At 39.4% G+C, this 20,000-nt stretch overlaps 1 protein-coding gene across 1 annotated transcript in view; it reads right to left on the bottom strand.

Annotated features, from left to right (window-relative positions):
• Window positions 1–470: 470 nt before the first annotated feature.
• LOC137626639 (neuroligin-2-like) overlaps window positions 471–20,000 on the bottom strand; it is a 50,212-nt gene continuing 30,682 nt past the window's right edge. The window contains exon 2 of the mRNA XM_068357659.1: window positions 471–990. Coding sequence (XP_068213760.1) covers window positions 794–990 — 197 coding nt within the window. The 3' untranslated portion in view covers window positions 471–793. The remainder of the gene's footprint in view (window positions 991–20,000) is intronic.

Raw genomic sequence — 20,000 nt, 5'->3', positions numbered from 1 at the left:
TTCACTGTCTGTCTCTCTTTCCAGGAAACAAGAAGAAGAAGTTTAGCAAAGGGGACGACTTTACCATATCCCAGTCATATTCATCTTGCTGCCAGGGATTCCTTTAGAGTCAACAATATTAAAAGGATTGTAGTTATGGTCTTTTCTATTTCGAAAATTTATCTTTGGAAAAATATTTCATAACCATTGATCGTTTTTGTCAATAAAACATATATAAGATTCAACTATATATAATACAATAATATCGTATAGGAAAAATCATATCTAGAATTCATGAATATATGCAATATGAAGTATCATTTTCTTAGAGAAGGAGTTTTTGTATTATAGGATTTCAGTGGAAATAAATATGTATTTCCTCCAAATTAATAACTTAACAAAAATATACAAGTTAACTGGCCAGAAATATACATCATTACTTGCCAAAGAATATACAATAACATTACTTTCCAAGAATATACAATAACATTACTTTCCAAGAATATATAATCTAAATTATCAAGAATATCCATGTGCCTTACTTACCAAGAATATACAACCTTACTTACCAAAAATTACAACTTCACTTACCAAGTCAACAACATTATCTAACAAGTCACAAACTTTAATTGGCATAAATATATAACCTTCTTACTAAGAATATACGACATTACTTACTAAGAATATATAATCTTACTCAGAAAGAATATACAACCTCACTTACTAAGAATATACAAACTTTCTTACCAAGAATATACAACCTTATTTACAAAGAATATATAAATTGCTGACCAAGAATGTACAACTTTACTTGCTAAGAATATACAACCTTACTTAGAAAGACTACCCAGGAACCTCCCAAACCCAGAATGCCCAGACGATAGTTGAGAGTCACCACAATGACCTTGCCCAGAGCTGCCAGAACTGATCCGTCGTAGAGACTTGAAGATCCCCACTCAAAATACTCTCCGTGGAAGAAGACGACCACTGGGTAGGCCATGATAGCTGCATCTGCAAGGTGAGAAGCAGGCTTGTTTGGAGTGGTACTCGGATCTAGCAAATGGGATTTGAGGGCTGCACAATGATACAAAAATAATTTTAGCAGGCTACATCTGCAAATATTTGCGAATGTGGTCATTCTACCATCATAGGTTTAGAGAGAAATAGATATTCTTACGAAGCTGGTCTAACATGAGAGTAAATTATTTTATTCATTGGCTACCTCGAGCGTCGTGGTAGCCAATGAAAAATTCGCTTCCTCTCTGACTAAGCCCGTATTGCCATATATAAGGACGCAGCTCTCATCGTTTCCAACACTCAAGCCTGAGGAAGGGAGACAGCACTCCCGAAACGCGTAGTTTGTTCTCTGTATACTTTTACCCGAATTGTGAATTTTACCTTAATTGTGAATCTTCCCTAATTTGTGAATTTTATACTTAAACTTTGACTCGCCAATTATTCCTGAATTTGACTACCCACCATTAAAGATGAATTTTGATCACTTACTGGCTGTATGCAGTAGTCCTGAAAAGAAGATATAATTAGAGCCATCGAGAAGACGGTTTATAAGATCTGTGCAACTGAGGCAGCCATTATTTTCAACAAAACTTGCCTGAAAGAGGGTCTACTACCGAAAAAATAATAATAATAATAATAATAATAATAATAATAATAATAATAATAATAATAATAATAATAATAATGATAATAATAATAATAATTACTATTTCTAGTCAGAATTTCAGAAAATCATAAATGATTGTACTAAAAAGAATTATAATATACTTTTACATTTTTTATTTGAATCAATCCGTAGTGAATAAGAATAAAAAAGATATTTTCAACTTTAGAATGAAAATATTAAGGAATTTTTTCAATGAACATGAATTTAGAATTATATCAAATATAAAAGAATATCATAAAAAATAGTGGGTGGCTTTTGAGGTTCAGATTTTTTTAATTTCTTTTAATGAAACGATGATTAAGAGTTTTAGTTTCGGGGAATATCCTGGAGACTTTTTGGTCCCTTGTTTTTATACATATATATATACATATATATATATATATATATATATATATATATATATATATATATATATATATATATATATATATATATATATATATATATATATATATATATATATATATATATATATATATATATATATATATATATAAAACCATTTCACCCACATCTCCAATAAACCTCTGATCCAAATATCCACCTGAAATTCTCTACCAATTCTACTGAAAACCAAAATTGGAAGAGACGTTGAAGACTTCAGATATATGAAGAGAAATTACATGAAAGCAGAATTAGTTTCCCAAACATTAATGAACATAAACTTGGTGATTCCACTCATATCCTGCTCGGGAATCGATAGCTTGCTCACGCCTAAAAGTCCTTGGGAATCCTTGACGGACCTTAGGGAAATTGGAATTTTAATTTATAAAAAAATCAAAAGAACCCAAATGCCAATGTTAAGATTTAATTTTATAATATCGCTCATATCCTCACTTCTTGTAATATATATCGTAGAACCATATTTAATAAATGCTTGAATACTAAAATCGAAAAAGTTGTTAGTCACCAGAGCTCTTCAGAGCTCGCCAAAGACACATCGAACCGACTCCCTCGAAAGAGAGAGAGAGAGAGAGAGAGAGAGAGAGAGAGAGAGAGAGAGAGAGAGAGAGAGAGAGAGAGAGACTTAATCAAAAGTGACAGATCTTCATCGCCTACTTCGTGTATTGTTCGTCCCTGAGTCGGTTCTCCCGAGTTGTTTGGGAAGAAAAAGAATATTGCTGTTGTCATCCGTAGAGATGATCTATCTCCCTCCAGGCACAGTTCATCTCCGAGAGATGGAGCATCTATTGTACTGGAAGGTATTTCCTACGTTTCATTTTCTTTATGGAAGTCATTTCTGCTTTGCTTATAAGAGAGAGAGAGAGAGGAGAGAGAGAGAGAGAGAGAGAGAGAGAGAGAGAGAGAGAGAGAGAGAGAGAGAGAGAGAGAAAGGTTTCGTCTATTTGATGAATTTATTTATTTTTATCTGTTTATATTATTGAGCTGAACTCCGTTGAAAGAGAGAGAGAGAGAGAGAGAGAGAGAGAGAGAGAGAGAGAGAGAGAGAGAGAGAGAGAGAGAGAGAGAGAGAGAGAGAGAGAGAGTCCCAATCTTGGCCATGTTCAACTATCAGCTAACTATCAACTAAAAGATCATTATTTGGTTTTAATTGTAGCCGTTCTATGCCAAGACAAGTCATACTGGGGTCCTTTGACTGGGCAGACAGTTCTACATTGGATCCTTCTCTCTGGTTACGTTCAGTATTCCCTTTGCCTACACACACACACATACACACCGAATAGTCTGGCCTATTCTTTACATATTCTCCTTTATCCTCATACATCTCACAACACTGAGATTATCAAACAATATTCTTCTACGCTCAAGGGGTTACCTACTACACTTTAATAGTAGTATTAAAATTCTTTTATAATAAAAAATATAGTCCTAATAACACTTTCATTATAAAACATTAAGATACAAAAAAAAAAGATGTTAGATGTGATGAAAAACTATTATTCTCGTTCATTAAATAAATCAATCATTTAAGTAACACCCCTTGCTTCGTAGAGCCCCGAGAAAAATTCAGGAAACTTATGTCACTCTAAGATCTAAAATTTCAGTGATATTGTGGATCGTTTATTTCCTTTGACCTGTTATTATTTGCACCCAAAATTCCACGAGAGGCGAGAGGCGTTACTGCAATTTTTTTCCGGACTAAGAAAATCTTTTAAACAAATCATCTTCCTATTTGGTTCCAGGGTTTCATGAGAGTCTTGATTTTACCTCATTCGTTTCATGTGGTTTCTTGCGTTCAAATGTTCGTGGTGAAATGGTGGGACATTTACTTCTTATTGAATTGAAGGGATGATATATATAACATAGGGTTGTGAAATATATTTCCTGTTGTTATTCCTAGTTTACTTGATGTTATGGTATATGTTCGATTCAACAATGCAAGTTAGAGTTATTCATACAGTGGAATCAATACGAGCTACAATTATCGTTAAATTGAAATAAATTGCTTTCAATAATGTAAGTTAAAATATTGTTAGATTGTAATAAATTCCATTCAACAATGCATGTTACAATTACTGTTACATTCGGATACACTATTATTATTAGTATCAATATTATTATTATTATTATTATTATTATTATTATTATTATTATTATTAGTAGTAGTAGTAGTAGTAGTAGTAGTAGTAGTAGTAGTAGTAGTAGTACTTGGTGAGCTACAACCATAAATGGAAAAGCAGGATGCTCTAAACCCAGGCGTTCTAACAGGAACAATAGCCGAGTGATGAAAGGAAGCAAGGAAAAATAAAATACTTAAATAACAGTAACACCAGTCAAATAAATATTTCTTATATAAATTATGAAATCTTCACCAAAACAGGAATAAGAGAAATTAGATAGAATAATGTTCCCTATTGTACCCTCAAGTAAGAGAACTATTTTTAAGTCATTAGAATATTAAGAGAAAACTATATAGAGTATTTTCTTTGTATTTTATATATCGCATTCTGTTTTGCATTTTACATTTTTTTATTAATAAAATATGCATATATTCAATATACTATTTTCTCGTTTCAAAATATTAGTTATCTGAATTACTTTACATAAAGTAAAAGGAGAAAAATACGAAAGAATCTTTAATGAGTTAGATCTGATATTTACTGATGTCTCTCCTATTCCTTTTTGTAATATATATATATATATATATATATATATATATATATATATATATATATATATATATATAGATATATATATATACATATATATATATATATATATATATATTTATATATATGATATATATACAGTATATATATATATATATATATATATATATATATATATATATATATATATATATATATATATATATATATGTATATATATATATATATATATATATATATATATATATATATATATATATATATTCCCCAGAATATATTAATTTCAGAAAAAATCATTCAGACACAAAGAAACTGTTCACATCATTTTCATATATTCGAAGATTATCCAGTAGAATGACAGCATCAATAACATTTATTTTTGTTGTTAATAATTGCAAAGGAATTCTTCAAAATTGCAATTTTGAAAAGATTTTCCTTTTGTTTAATAATATTCCACTTGTACATATATTTTCAAAAAGATGAATATAACAAAAATCTTCATAAACAGGAAAGTGCTTTTGAAATCACGTAAAGATTTAGAATAGATATTAAATTTTACTCTGAATTTTTTAACCAATCCTGTCGTACACATTATTATTATTATTATTATTGTTATATTAATATATATATATCATATATATAATAATAATAATAATAATAATAATAATAATAATAATAATAATAATAATAATAATAATAATAATAATATTAAAAATCAGTAGTTCCTATATTAACAACAACAACAACAATAATAATAATAATAATAATAATAATAATAATAATAATAATAATAATAATAATCCTCACTATCCAACTCAATAATCATGATAATAATAATGAAAATGTGTCAATCACAGATTCAAACAAAACTTTTAACTTAAATAAAAAGCTAAGAAACATTTTCAATTAAAACTGTTGTGTCTCCGTTCCTTCTGCTCCAGACTATTACTCTCCAATATATCAAAGAGTATATATTTCATTCTGCTTTGATGGTGCATCTTAGCTAAGGTATAACTTTAGTCTCCTCTCCAAAGCAATAATATTCACGGTTGCTAAATCACATATTCCTTAGTTTTAATCAAATTTTTGAAATTATAGAAGATATTGACTCGAAATAATGTTTATAAAACGGTTCTTGTCAGAACTATGAACTATTAATATACTATTGCCATCAAATATATATATATCAACTCTACTGAAATTCAAATTTGATGTCTTATCTATCTGTAATCAATTAAGGTTCACAAATCCTAGCTGAGTTAAAATGTCCAATAACTATTAAGATAATCATTTTACGTATCGACCATTTTCTGTTTTATCATGAAAATCACCTATCACAAAGCCTTTGCTTTGGATAAATCTATGAAAGGAAAAAAATTAACTTTCTATTTGATATGCAAAACGAATAACTTTATATATAAAAACATTTGATAACCCAATAAACTAAATGTTTTTTTCCCTTGCCCAGATATGAGAGTAGAAATATATCTTAAGGAATGTTCTAAATTTCAGAAGACTTTAATCAATGGAGAGGAACTAAGTTTTTATTATTATTATTATTATTATTATTATTATTATTATTATTATTATTATTATTATTATTATTATTATTATTATTATTATTATTATTATTATTATCAGGTTCATATATTAATAGTTGACTTTTCATGAAGTTTTTTTTCTTTTTTTTCTAACAGACCAAAGTATGATCATGTTTACAATATACCAATATATTAGTTGATACATAAACTTACATAAAACCCAATTTTATTTATCCATGTGTACCTTGTAATATAATTAAACAAACTAGTGTATTATAGAAATTTTATATCTTTCTTCAAGTCTTTAACTCAGTTTCAGCTTGTACATTTATTATATATATTACTACAAAAATATCTTCAAGGCTCATTTTCATGTATCAGAGATATGAAAAGAGACAGCTGTGTTAAGGTCCACAATAGGTCCACTGACGCAGTGGCGGACAATGTAAAGCATTAAAGTAGAGCATTAGGTTCATCCAATCTTTTCCTTACTTTCGTTCAGCCCGTAAATGAACGAACTTACATTCCATTTCCTACGTTAATTCTTTTTATCTTTCCCCTTTCATGTCTGCCGTTATTCATTATTGCTTCTCATTCCTTATTCATTCCTACCCTTCTTCCAACATCTGCTCTCTTTTTTCTCTTTCCTCTATGCATTTCTCTAAAAGAATAGAAATTAAAACATAGAGATAATCTATGATGGATGAATATATATAGAAGTAATATGAAGGAGATGGCATTTGATGGAAGCATTTATGTATATTCATAAAAGCTACAAATCCCTCTTGATATCGAATTTGCTCTGCCTCGCTATTAGAGACGCAAGGAGGAAATTAACTTTATGATAATGGCTTCTGGTCAGCCAACGTTTCGAACACTGACCAAGTCGAAACTGAGGTTTCAGTCAAATCCCTTTTTACCAAAGATCCACATAAAGAGGAATCGACTGGTCATGGGTTCGAATCCTTGGTCGACTGAAAGCTATTACCATAACGTTGAATCCAGAGGCAGAGCGAATTTGATATTAGGAGGTATTCAAGGCTCCTATGAATACATTCTACATATATATATATATATATATATATATATATATATATATATATATATATATACATATATATACATATATATATATATATATATATATATATATATATATATATATATATATATATATATATATATTGTGGAGGATTTATTTTTGTTTTATTTAAATTTTTGCTTTTGCCAAATCCAGAGAGAGAGAGAGAGAGAGAGAGAGAGAGAGAGAGAGAGAGAGAGAGAGAGAGAGAGAGAGAGAGAGAGAGAGAAGGAATTTCATTTGCTTTAGTTTTGCTAGATCGCGCGAGAGTGTGTGTTTGTGTGTTTGTGTGTGTGTTTGTGTGTTTGTGTGTCCGCGGTGCGCGCCGAAGAGCAAGTGGTAGTTAGAGAATGATTGTTTGTGGTGAGAAAGACTGTTGGTACAAATGAGGTTGTTTGTTTACATTTTTTAGTTAGGTTACGACAGTGGTGAATGTTTCGGAGCGAATGCTTTTTTTTATTTGACTGCAGCTTAAGGCAGTTGTGTGAGAGCTGGATTATATTTATATTTTTCTGACCAGCGTGGAAGTGTTGATTGATTTAAAAAGTAAGTACAGTTTTGTTTATCTTTGCTTGTCGTGTTTGTGAGTGATAGGAACAATTTATTATTTATCTTTGATTATAGTGTGATAGTTAAGTTAGCTAGGAGTGTTAATAATTGTTTTTTTTTTTTTTTATTTTGGCAGGCCGTGATTCCTCCTTTGGAGAGTTATTTTTTTGAAAGTTGACTTATTGTTGCTGACCAGGCTTGTGATAAAGGATTTTGTTTGGATTGATGTTTTGGACCACGATTGTTGATGACCTGGCCTGTAATTGATTGTGTTAGACTGCTCATTTGGATTGCCCAAGCGTTGATGACCTGGCCTGTTTAACAAGATTACGTATGATGATGATGATTATGATTGCAACACTCACGACCCAAATCAATTAATGCAGTTGTGTTGATATTTGTCAGTGTTGCGGTTGCTACAAAGTTGTAGTTTGGGGCAATTAAAGACTGCTGGCCCTTGGGTGGACGAAGGTGTCCACTCAGAAATATATATATTAATTGAGTTTATATATGGAGTTGAAGGGAAATTTTAGCTTTAAGTTTTGTTTTTCATGGGTTTATTTGAATGTGTTTTCTATATATAGTAAGTTAAGATTGTAGTGCTAAGTGTGATTTTTTTTGGTTATGGAATATGGTTGGTGATTTTTTTTAGTATTAAGTGATTGTTTTGGTATCAATAAATATAGTTTTAAGGTTATGTTTTGTTTTTTTGTGTCCTTTTGTCTAAGAGTCCAGTTTTAGATAACGTAAGGGGAAAGTATGTGTTGAGGAGACCATTGTCAGAAAGAGTGATTCAAGGGTGTGGGGGTTGTCCTTGCAACATCCCGCCACATTATTTTGGCGCCCGAACAGGGACTGCTGAGGCGGGACTGATAGCTGGACTCTTTGACGAAGGACTGATAGGATACGAATTTAGAATTAAGACTGAAAAAAATGGAAGAACAGGTAAAGGTTTTGAAGGAGGAATTGCGGCTGAGTAAGGAGCGTGAGGAGAGGTTGCTAATAGAGAATGAGAGGTTGAACTGGGAAAATGCGGTGATGCAGAAGGAGCTTAGGGAGTTAAAGGGGACAGTAGAGAGAGTGGAAGAATGTGTTGAGATGAGGATGAAACAGAATGAAGAACGAATGGAGAAACGAATGGAAGATATGATGGGGCAAGTCATGGGGATGATGAAAACTATAATGGGTGAAGGTGCAGTCGGAGGAGTGTCCTCAGCTTCGGGTAATGGGTTGGTAGTGGAAGAGAAGGTTAAGGTAGGTGATAATGGGAAAGGAACTGATAGTGATAGTAGTAATAGTGATGGTGATATTGAAGATAAGGGAATTAGGCATAGTAAGGATGAACAGAAAGGTGAGAGGAAAGATGAAAGGAAAGGTAAAAGTGATGTGAAGAAAGAGAAGAAAAAGTATCAGGCTGATAGCAAGGACGATCGTGAATGGGTTAAAGTGGTAAGTAAGAAAAAGGGTAAGAAGGGAATGGTTAAGGATAGGAATTTAAGTGTGGAAATGGATTCATTATATTCAAATGAGGAAGAAGGTAACAAGGGAGTAGACAGTGATGATAGCAGTGAGAATGAACGTGATGTGTGTAAGACTGTGTTTATGAGAGAGGTACCTCGGTGTGAAAGGTTCAATGAGCATAGTAGTAGGGATGTATACGAGTTTTTCAAGGAGTATAAGAGGTATTGTCAGGATAAGTAGGGTGATAGTAAAAGAGTTTGGGGTAGGGAGTTAGGAGAATATTTGACTGGGTATTTGTTGACGATGTATTGAGTGATAATGAGTGTAGGTGACGTTGATTATGAAAGTGTGAAAAAGAGAATAATTGAGCAGGTAAAACGTATGAAAGGGAGTGTTAAGTATAAGCGTAAGAATGATTTTGATGAAGCACGGATGAATGCAGGAGAAGCGATATCGATGTATGTATGTAGGTTGGAAACTTTAGCTAGGAAGAAGTATGGGGATGAAGGTATAAATGAGAATAAGGAGTTAATGAAGAAGTTTTTGGCTACTGTACCCGAGAATGTTGCTGAGTTTGTTAATTTGAAACGGAAGGAGAAAATGAGGTGGACAAAAGAAAGGTTGACATGGGATGATATTTTAGACTTTAGAGATAGTTGAGGATTACGAGTTGGATAGGTGTATGAAAGAAAGTAAATCTGTGAGTGTAAGAACTGGAATGGAGGAAAGTGTGCCAGAATTTGTTAGTTTTAGAGATGCTGTTATGAGAGGACCAATGAGGGTAGCTGATAATGTAGTAGATAGGAGTGTTAGGGCGAGTAATGTGGGAGTACCTGTAAGGACAAATGAAGGATTTAGGCAGGGTAATTGGTGCAATAGGGATAGGAGTGTGAGTGCACATCGAGATATGTCAGATAGCCGTGTCCGTGATGAAAAGTGTTATAGGTGTGGGAAAGTAGGTCATAAGAAGAATGAATGTAGAAGGGCTCTAGGTGCTTGTTTTGGATGTGGTGAGGTAGGGCATAGAATTAGCGAGTGCAAGAAAGAGAAAGGGGTAAAATATTATCGGTGTGGTATGACTGGGCACATAGCGAGTGGATGTCGTAGTAATCGTATGAATGTGATTTGTGGTAATTGTGGTAAGGATGGGCATTATGCTAGAATGTGCAAGGAGCCGCGGGGTAAGTGTATTGAATGTGGTGTAGATGGGCATGTAGCTAGGGTATGTAGGAAGAAGGAAGTAAATCAGCCAGGATGTTCGGGAAACTAGAGTGTAAGAGGGTTCAGCTGGGTGAGTCCTCCTGTTTGTGTGGAAGGAATAGGATTAATGTTTGTGAGAATGGGATGACTAATTGGTTGGAAATGAGCAAGTATGAATCTAGTATGCATGAGAAGTTAGGGCTGGAAAATAAACAATTAGTGTTAGTTGAATATAGGAAAAAGAGGCGTTTGAAAGTTTTAAGTAAGGATGAAAGAAGGGGAAATTTTATTAGTAAAAGTGAGAATAGAAATAAGTTTGACAAGGGTGTAAATGTGCAAGTGTGTATGGAAGATAAATGTGTTAATACAGATGAATCATGGCTGAGTATGAATGATACCTATAGTGTGGGTGGCTTTTCCTTAGGTGATATAAAAGAAAGGATGACGAATGCGAGAGTGAGAGATAAGAGAATGATTAGTAGTATGAATGAATCTTTTACTAAAGTTGAGAATGTTTTTGATGAAATGGATGAACTGTTTACAGAAATGAGTGTAATTATAGGGCCGGATGAGAACGAGGTAGATATGATTGTACATGATATATTAGATGATAGGGATTTAGATAGGAATAGTGTTAATGTAGCGAATGATTGCGATAAGGAAGAAGTGAATGAGAGAGTATATGGAGGCCCAGTTACTCGGAGTAGAGGTCCCGTTCCCGACTGCGACTGGGTTATGAAAAAAATAATGTAAGTGTTGTGTGAGAAGGATTTGGCAAAGTAAGGAGGGAGGAATGTGGAGGATTTATTTTTGTTTTATTTAAATTTTTTCTTTTGCCAAATCCAGAGAGAGAGAGAGAGAGAGAGAGAGAGAGAGAGAGAATTTAATTTGCTTTAGTTTTGCTAGATCGCGCGAGAGTGTGTGTTTGTGTGTTTGTGTGTGTGTTTGTGTGTTTGTGTGTCCGCGGTGCGCGCCGAAGAGCAAGTGGTAGTTAGAGAATGATTGTTTGTGGTGAGAAAGACTCTTGGTACAAATGAGGTTGTTTGTTTACATTTTTTAGTTAGGTTACGACAGTGGTGAATGTTTCGGAGCGAATGCTTTTTTTTATTTGACTGCAGCTTAAGGCAGTTGTGTGAGAGCTGGATTATATTTATATTTTTGGGCTCAAGCCATGGCGTCCTGATGGAAGGTTCCTGTTTGGTAGCTTCCTTGGGTATAAGACTACTAAGATATTCCCAGAGAATTTAACCACAGGTTATCACAGAATTCTAACTTCTGGAGCGAGTATCTCAAAGGTTTCCCTTTAAGACATCGTAATACAACAGGGGACACGCATGTCTGAACGTGCCACATAGCTATCTCCACCCCGAACAGAGTTAATGCTTCGGTGTGTAAGGACTGAGAATAGCTGGGAGCCGTTCCACAGCTAATCTCACTCGTGGCTACTACTGATACTCGAGACGTAAACAAACGGACGCCATTGCTCTAATGACGTCACGCGCGTCTTTATCCTTTGTTTAGTAGCTGCCCTACTTAGACGGATTTTCCCTTGTGTTAACTTTATCGCTTTGCATCTTCGCTATGTCGTTACCTTCAGCCTCGCCTTCTTCTGGAAAGTTGAGTACAAGGTTCCAGTATTGTTTAATTAAGCTCTGGCCGTAAAGTAAATATTATTTCGCGAAATAATTGATGTTTTGTGGCAGAGCTGTGCCTCTACCGGACCCGCCATTTTATGGCGTCCTTGTTGTTTTGCATGTCTTACTTAGTTAGCCACAACAACGCTTCCGGCATTATATACTAATCGAATACATTAGTTTATTTAGTCTTCATAGCTAGGAACTTTTATATCGTGTTTAGACGCTTTTTATCGGTCATCGATTGACCTCATACCAGTCGGCTACTATAGCCCCCAGGCCAGGAGCCTACATACAAGTGTTCATGCATAATTTATTAGTGATCCTAGACTAAGTTATGAAGATAGTGGCATTATTATTTTACAATACTTTTGACTAGTGATGCAAATGTTTTCGCCTTCAGGGACCATATAGGGGATAGGCTAGTCAGTGATTCTTTCTAGCCTAACCTAACCTTAGGACCCCTATATGCTTCCTTCATCCCCTGCCTTGGCACTCCCTCTATTTAGCCTTGATCCCTTTTCTGAGTAAAGGGATTAATTGTCTAATAGAGTATTTATATCGCCTCTCAGTCCTCCCTAAAGGAATGAACCCCCTTTAGGATTGCGTCTGAGAGTGAGGTTAGGCTAGCCTACCTCTATGGCTAGGAGAGTCCATGACTTTCCTGCGATAGCGATACGTCTTCTTCCTTGCCTAGTTCAGGACTTTTAGCCCTGCTCTAGGTCGGGTTAGGAAGGTTTCTCTGTTCCATGCTGAAACTGTACTCTTGCACCGTTTTAGCCGATCAGCCTAATCTTAGGTTAGGGAGTGTCCTCCCTTTCCTTAGTGGCCGCTCTGGTACAGAAACCCTTCCTGGGAAGACCTCTCTCTTCTCCCTCCCCACCTATCTCTTGTATAGCCTAGCCTATGCTTAGGTTAGTTTATACTCATCTGTCCCCTGTCCTACAATTCCTCCTTAGGGTGGATGAGTAGGGCTACCCGAGCTTCCCTGTGCTGTCCGCTCTGGTACATATACCTTCATAGTGTCCTATAAGGTTAGTTACTAGTGTAGCTCCGCATAGGGGAGTCTCCCCCCCCCCCTCTTGGGTGTTCCCTAGTCCTCCCTTGGGCTACCTGCTCCCGGTCCCTAGTGACCCCTGCTTATGGATGCTAGAGCCTGTCTCTATCATGGGTACACCCCCTCAGGGAGGGGGAGGGATGTCTGGAACCCTGACGGTACTTCCTGCATCCTTTCCCCCCTCCCCCTGTCTCTCTATCTATCCGGGTGCCGGTCTCTTGCCGCCTCTACTGTCGGCAATACCTGCCTCCCTCTTGGTGACTTCCCTACCCTTGCCGCCACCCCCCGTGTACCGAGGGACTGCCGGCTGCCGCCGGCTACTACCGGCGGCTCTCCTACTCCTATCTAATCGTCCGCTTGCCGGTCGATCTCCGGAGTGCCGGCATATACTGCCGGCAACCCGATACTACCTGTACCATCCTTCCCCAGTCACCAACCTGGCATCCTCCGGCTGCCGGAGCCGCCGCTCCCTGCCGGCGTGCCGCCGTTGTGCCGGCGGCCGCCATCCTGGTATCTAACTGACTTTGAAAATTGTCTGTTCTAGTGCCAGAATCTATGCTGGAGCGAGCTCCGGCATGCCGGCGGCTTGCCGGATGCCCCGGAGGCGTCAAGAATACTTGCACCCCCTCTCTGTAGCTATCATAAGACTAGATAGCCCTACATTGCAAATAGATAAGCTGCTTTGCTTTTAAGATCAGTACCTAGTACTGCTCTATTAGTGATCATGCTGTCTCTTTGCATTCTTCTAATTCCAGCATGCTATGTGCATCTTAGCGCGGCTGGTTGCCAGAAGCAGTTACCCTTAATGAGGCCTTCTGGCTCTTAACTGGGAACCGAATGAATTCGATCCCAACCTTGTCCTTGGCTTTCCATGGAGTTCCAATATAATGGGAATCCTAGGAAACTATATCCAATGATCTCGGTCATTTGGATTATCCCAGGACCAAGCCTATGGTAACCAGCCGGGCGAGATGCATGGAGCGTGTTCTCCTTTACTGTTTCATTCTCTATGCATCACACCTTCTTTAAGTTAAAATTAATGATTAATATTAACTTAGTTTAAGAGCCATTCCTATGACTCCCCCATACTCATTTTCTCTTTCTTCCACAGGAGGAGCAGATGAAGTGTGACTTCGCCTTCTGCGCTGTGAAACGCTCGCAGTTTTACGGACATACGGCGTGCAGGACTCACGCCCCTTGCGCAGACAAGAAAGGGGATTTGAAGTTCTGGAATCCACTGGAATGTACGGTCTGCCAGGCCTACCTAGTTGAGGCCTTCCATAACCCTCCCTCAGCGGAGGTTAGAGACATTGCTCGTGAAAAGCTGCGCAAGTGGGTGCGTGGTTTTCAGAGAAATGCTACTGGACCGTACCTGGCCACCGAAGAACTGAGGTCCCTGTTGTTCCCTAAGGCCTCCCCTGACTCAGTGGTTCCAAAGGAAGCAATCCCCACTGTCCAAATTACGGTGGAACCTGATGTGGTCATGGCTCAGTCCATGCACGAGTGTCGTTTAGATTCCGAGGATGATGAACAGATCTCAGACGTCTCGGAAGACACGGAGAAGACGCTTATGGCTCAAGGAGCCGAAGAGGACGAAGACAAGGTGGAATACACCGAGTCGGAGCTTGGAGCTACTCCCTCGTCCATCCCTCCGCCTACTCCTACACCGACGGAAATGTCCATTCCGTCTACCTCCTCGACCCCGGATCCTTCCTCTTCTACCCAAGAACTGATCCGACTGATTAGAGCTGTCATGGACGACAGACTGAAGGAGAACCAGGAGTCCATCAGGTCTATGATTGGATCCAGAGACCCGAAGAAGATTTCGGTCAAGGATCTCCCAGCTTGCTCTCATGCCAACCCGTGGAGGTATGCAGAGCATATGGTTATTGCGACCGGCAGGATCTTTGTTAGTGACAAGATCGGCACGGTCCCGTTGGAAGATGTGGAGTTCTTCCCAAGCTTCGAGGCCTACCCGGACTGTTACGTCCGGCTTCGTTCCGAACCTGCCTCGAAGGAGGAGACCGAACCTAAAGAAGAGATAGTGTTCGATCTCGCAAAGGCCCAGGCTATGCTAGCCTCCGCATTTAAGAGCAGGGGCTTTACCTGCTCTAAGCTTCCTGCCTTGAGCAAGAAGCATCCTACATATGTCGCACCTGACACTGCGATTCTTCCTTTTTTGGAAAAGGCCTTGGCTGCATGCCTTAAAGCGGCGGAAGAAGGAAAACCCTGCCCTGCACTGGAGGAGTGCAGACCCTTCTCCATCGTGACACCCCCTGACACTAGACAATGGAAAGATGTTCAACATACTTTCGTCGTGGGTAGGCTCGATCCTGACGTCGCCGGACGTCAGTTTAATGAAGACCTCCCTAAGCTCAATGATCACCTCCTTCGCCGGGAACAAGACACGAAGGAGAGGCTTGCGGCATCTCTTTCTCATCAAGTCCAACTTGAAGTTATGGCCTGTGACACAAGAGTACCTGATCACTACATGGTACTAGCCAAATCCCACTTACTCACAGTAATGAAGGACTTGTACCATTTCATAAAGGCTCGTAGAGCCTGTCGTGAATTCGTGTTTGTCGGTGCCACCGTGAAACACGAACCCCGGAGGCTGATTTCCTCCAACATCTGGGGAAAGCACCTGTTTCCTTCTGACCTTGTCAAGGAAATAACTGACAGAGCCGCCACGGAGAATAGGAACCTTCTCCACAAGTGGGGCATGTCCAGAAAAAGGAAAACCTCTCAGGACGATGGACCTCAGCCTAAGAGGAAACCTCAGAAGCCAAAACCCCAGCAACGTCAACAACGACGTCAGTTTCCGGGACCCGCTACCTCCCAAGTGGTTGCCCAACCACAACAGACCTTTCAATTGGTCCCCCAACCGGTGTTGTCACAGTCACCGGTCTTCACCCCTGCCTTTGAGCAGCCATCCACTACCTTTCATGCCAGAGGTAGAGGCTCGTCCAGGGGTGCAAGCAGAGACGCCTCTCGTCGTCCCTCCAGAGGTAGAGGAGGAAAGGGAGCTAGCGGCCGAGGCAACAAGTCCTCGGGACACCAGAAGCAATGAAGTGCTTCCGGTGGGAGGAAGACTCCGCCAATTCCAGGATCGTTGGACCTTCGATCCTTGGGCACACAGCATCATCAAGAACGGTCTAGGCTGGAGTTGGGTGCAACCACCCCCAATCTTCCAGCGGTTCTTTCAACAATCGACCCCCATTCTGGAAGAATATGTTCTAGACCTCTTGAACAAGAAGGTGATAAGGAAGGTAAAGTCCACCAGGTTCCAAGGGAGACTGTTTTGCGTTCCCAAGAAGGACTCAGACAAGCTCAGAGTCATTCTGGACTTATCCCCCCTCAACAAGTTCATAGAGAACAACAAATTCAAGATGCTGACGCTTCAACAAATAAGGACCCTTCTGCCTCAAGGTTCCTACACGGTCTCTATAGACCTGGCGGATGCCTATTGGCACATTCCAATGAACCATCACGCTTCCTCCTACCTAGGATTTCGACTCCAAAGAAAAAGCTACGCCTTCCGGGCCATGCCATTCGGCCTCAATGTGGCCCCTCGGATCTTCACAAAGCTGGCGGATGCCATAGTACAACAGCTCCGCCTAAGAAACGTCCAGGTGATGGCCTACCTCGACGACTGGCTAGTCTGGGCTCCATCGCCCGAAGAGTGTACAAAGTCTTGCGACGAAGTTACCCAGTACCTAGAACACCTGGGATTCAAGATCAACGAGAAGAAATCTCGCCTCTCTCCGGCTCAGAAGTTTCAGTGGCTGGGAATCCACTGGAATCTTCAGTCACACCGCCTTTCCATCCCCCAGAAGAAAAGGAAGGAAATAGCAGGGTCTGTCAAGCGACTACTGAAATCCAAACGCATTTCAAGACGACAGCAGGAACGAGTTCTAGGCTCTCTACAATTCGCCTCAGTGACAAACCCAGTGCTTCGTGCACAGCTAAAGGATGCCGCGGGAGTCTGGAGACGATCGGCATCCATCGCTCGAAGAGACCTCAAGAGACGGCTTCCAAACAGACTTCGACGCCTCCTAAAGCCGTGGTCGGAAGCAATGGCCCTGAAAAGGTCCATTCCTCTCCAACACCCTCCTCCATCACTCAACATCCACACGGATGCCTCACTGGAGGGCTGGGGAGGTCACTCCCACCTGAAACAAGCTCAAGGGACCTGGTCTCCACTATTCAAGACGTTCCACATATACATCTTGGAGGCCATGGCGGTCCTTCTTACTCTGAAGAAGTTATCCCCGCCGCCCTCGATCCACATCCGTCTAACCCTAGACAACTCGGTGGTAGTTCGTTGTCTCAATCGCCAAGGCTCAAGATCGCCCCAGATAAATCAGGTGCTTCTCCCAATCTTCCGTCTGGCGGAGAAGAAGAAGTGGCACCTGTCTGCAGTTCACCTACAAGGATTCCGCAACGTGACAGCGGATGCTCTATCTCGGACAAACCCGATAGAGTCGGAATGGTCTCTAGACGCAAGATCATTCTCCTTCATCTCTCATCAAGTCCCAGAACTTCAGATAGATCTCTTTGCAACGAGCGACAACAATCAACTTCCTCTGTACGTAGCCCCGTACGAGGACCCCAAAGCAGAAGCGGTGGACGCCATGTCACTGGACTGGAACAGATGGTCGAAGATATACCTGTTCCCTCCCACCAACCTTCTGTTGAAAGTCCTCTCCAAACTGAGAACCTTCAAAGGGACAGCGGCCCTAGTGGCTCCCAAGTGGCCCCGGAGCAACTGGTACCCCCTGGTCCTGGAGCTGCAGCCCAAGCTGATCCCTCTCCCGGGCCCAGTTCTCTCTCAACAAGTACAGAAGTCGACTGTCTTCGCTTCATCATCGAAAATCAAGGACCTTCATCTCATGATTTTCTCTCCCTTGCCGCAAAGAAGAGGTTTGGGATCTCGAAGAAAAGTCTAGACTTCCTAGAGGAATACAAGACCGAATCCACGAGACGGCAATATGAATCATCCTGGAGGAAATGGGTCTCCTTTGTTAAAGCAAAAAATCCTAAAGAAATCACCATTGATTTCTGTATGTCCTTCTTCATTCACCTTCATGGACAAGGATTAGCAGCCAATACGATTTCAACCTGCAAATCGGCTTTGACTAGACCAATTCTATATGCTTTCCAAATTGATCTGTCCAACGACATCTTTAACAAACTGCCGAAAGCATGTGCTCGCCTACGCCCAGCACCCCCTCCGAAACCGATCTCCTGGTCACTAGACAAGGTGCTCCATTTCGCCTCCAACTTGGACAATGATTCATGCCCCCTCAAGGATCTGACTCAGAAAGTTATATTTTTATTTGCTCTCGCCTCGGGAGCTCGAGTCAGCGAAATAGTGGCATTATCAAGAGAAGAGGGACACATCCTGTTTGCTGATTCAGGAGAAGTGACCCTCTCCCCTGATCCGACGTTTCTCGCCAAAAATGAATTACCCACCAAAAGATGGGGCCCTTGGAGAATATGCCCCCTGAAGGAGGATGTCTCTCTATGTCCAGTAGAGAGTCTCAAGGTCTATCTTCGCAGAACTTCGAACTTTGGTGGAGGCCAACTCTTCAAAGGAGAAACATCGGGCAGCGACCTGTCACTGAAACAATTAAGAGCGAAAATCACCTACTTCATTCGCAGAGCGGATCCGAACAGTACACCCGCTGGTCATGATCCTAGAAAAGTGGCATCTTCTCTGAACTTCTTTCAGAGCATGGACTTTGAGAGCCTTAAAAACTTTACGGGCTGGAAGTCCTCGCGAGTTTTCTTTAAACATTATGCGAAACAAGTGCACGAAATCAAACATTTTGTGGTAGCCGCAGGTAGTGTTATGAAACCTGCACCTAACTCTGCGTAGAACAGTGAGTTACTTGGGACTCTAACTCTTCGGGTGCCTATGTTGACCCTCGAGTGATTCATAGTGATGTCTAAAAACACTTAGTGCTTTTATAACTGTTCTTATCCCAGGTGAAATGTCATAGTGTCACACAAGTGCCGCATGCCTTGAGCATGATGTGTTGTTTAAAGACTTGCGTTCCTCGAGAACGAGTACCTACTAATCCTGAAATTCCTTTTCAGATTCAAGAGCAAGCCTTTATTTCTATGTACATTATTATTACTGTAAATGAACTTTACTTTTGCTGTAAATTATTTAATTTCTGCATTGTGAAATAAAATTTCTATTTTATTACTTATGCGTCTCTTTCAGCTCCTACTTTCTATGAAATACATACTGTCATAGTTTTATTTATTCCTCCTTTCTTATGGTCATGAAGAATTTAAGATGTCTAATCCTAAATTATATTCACCTTGTCTCAGTAAGGTTCCTACACGAATACTTACTTCTGATAATCAGGAGATGAACTCTACACACAGTGCCCAACCACCACTGGCCTACTTCAGAATGTTCCTATACAAATATCAAACATTCTGCTTCATCTCTAAGTTCTTAAAAGTTCTTCTGTCAAGATGAATAGCCCTTCAATACCACTTTGACGTCGGCATAGCCCATGGGAACTTCCTACCAATGGGGGGCAGGATACTTCGTTCCTATGGTTCTTACCTAAGATTACTTTGCTGTTTTGTCAATGCCTAGGCACTTAACTCTGGGGGAAAATCTACCACGATACATTGATTCTCTGGTACTCTTCCATCAGGACGCCATGGCTTGAGCCCAAAAAACGGATTTTGAGCGAAGCGAAAAATCTATTTTTGGGTGA

This window comes from Palaemon carinicauda, chromosome 34, assembly GCF_036898095.1.
Source record: "Palaemon carinicauda isolate YSFRI2023 chromosome 34, ASM3689809v2, whole genome shotgun sequence".
In the NCBI taxonomy this organism is placed as follows: domain Eukaryota; kingdom Metazoa; phylum Arthropoda; class Malacostraca; order Decapoda; family Palaemonidae; genus Palaemon; species Palaemon carinicauda.
The sequence above is the reverse complement of the archived record's forward strand: the minus strand, read 5'-3'. Positions and strand labels throughout refer to the sequence as shown.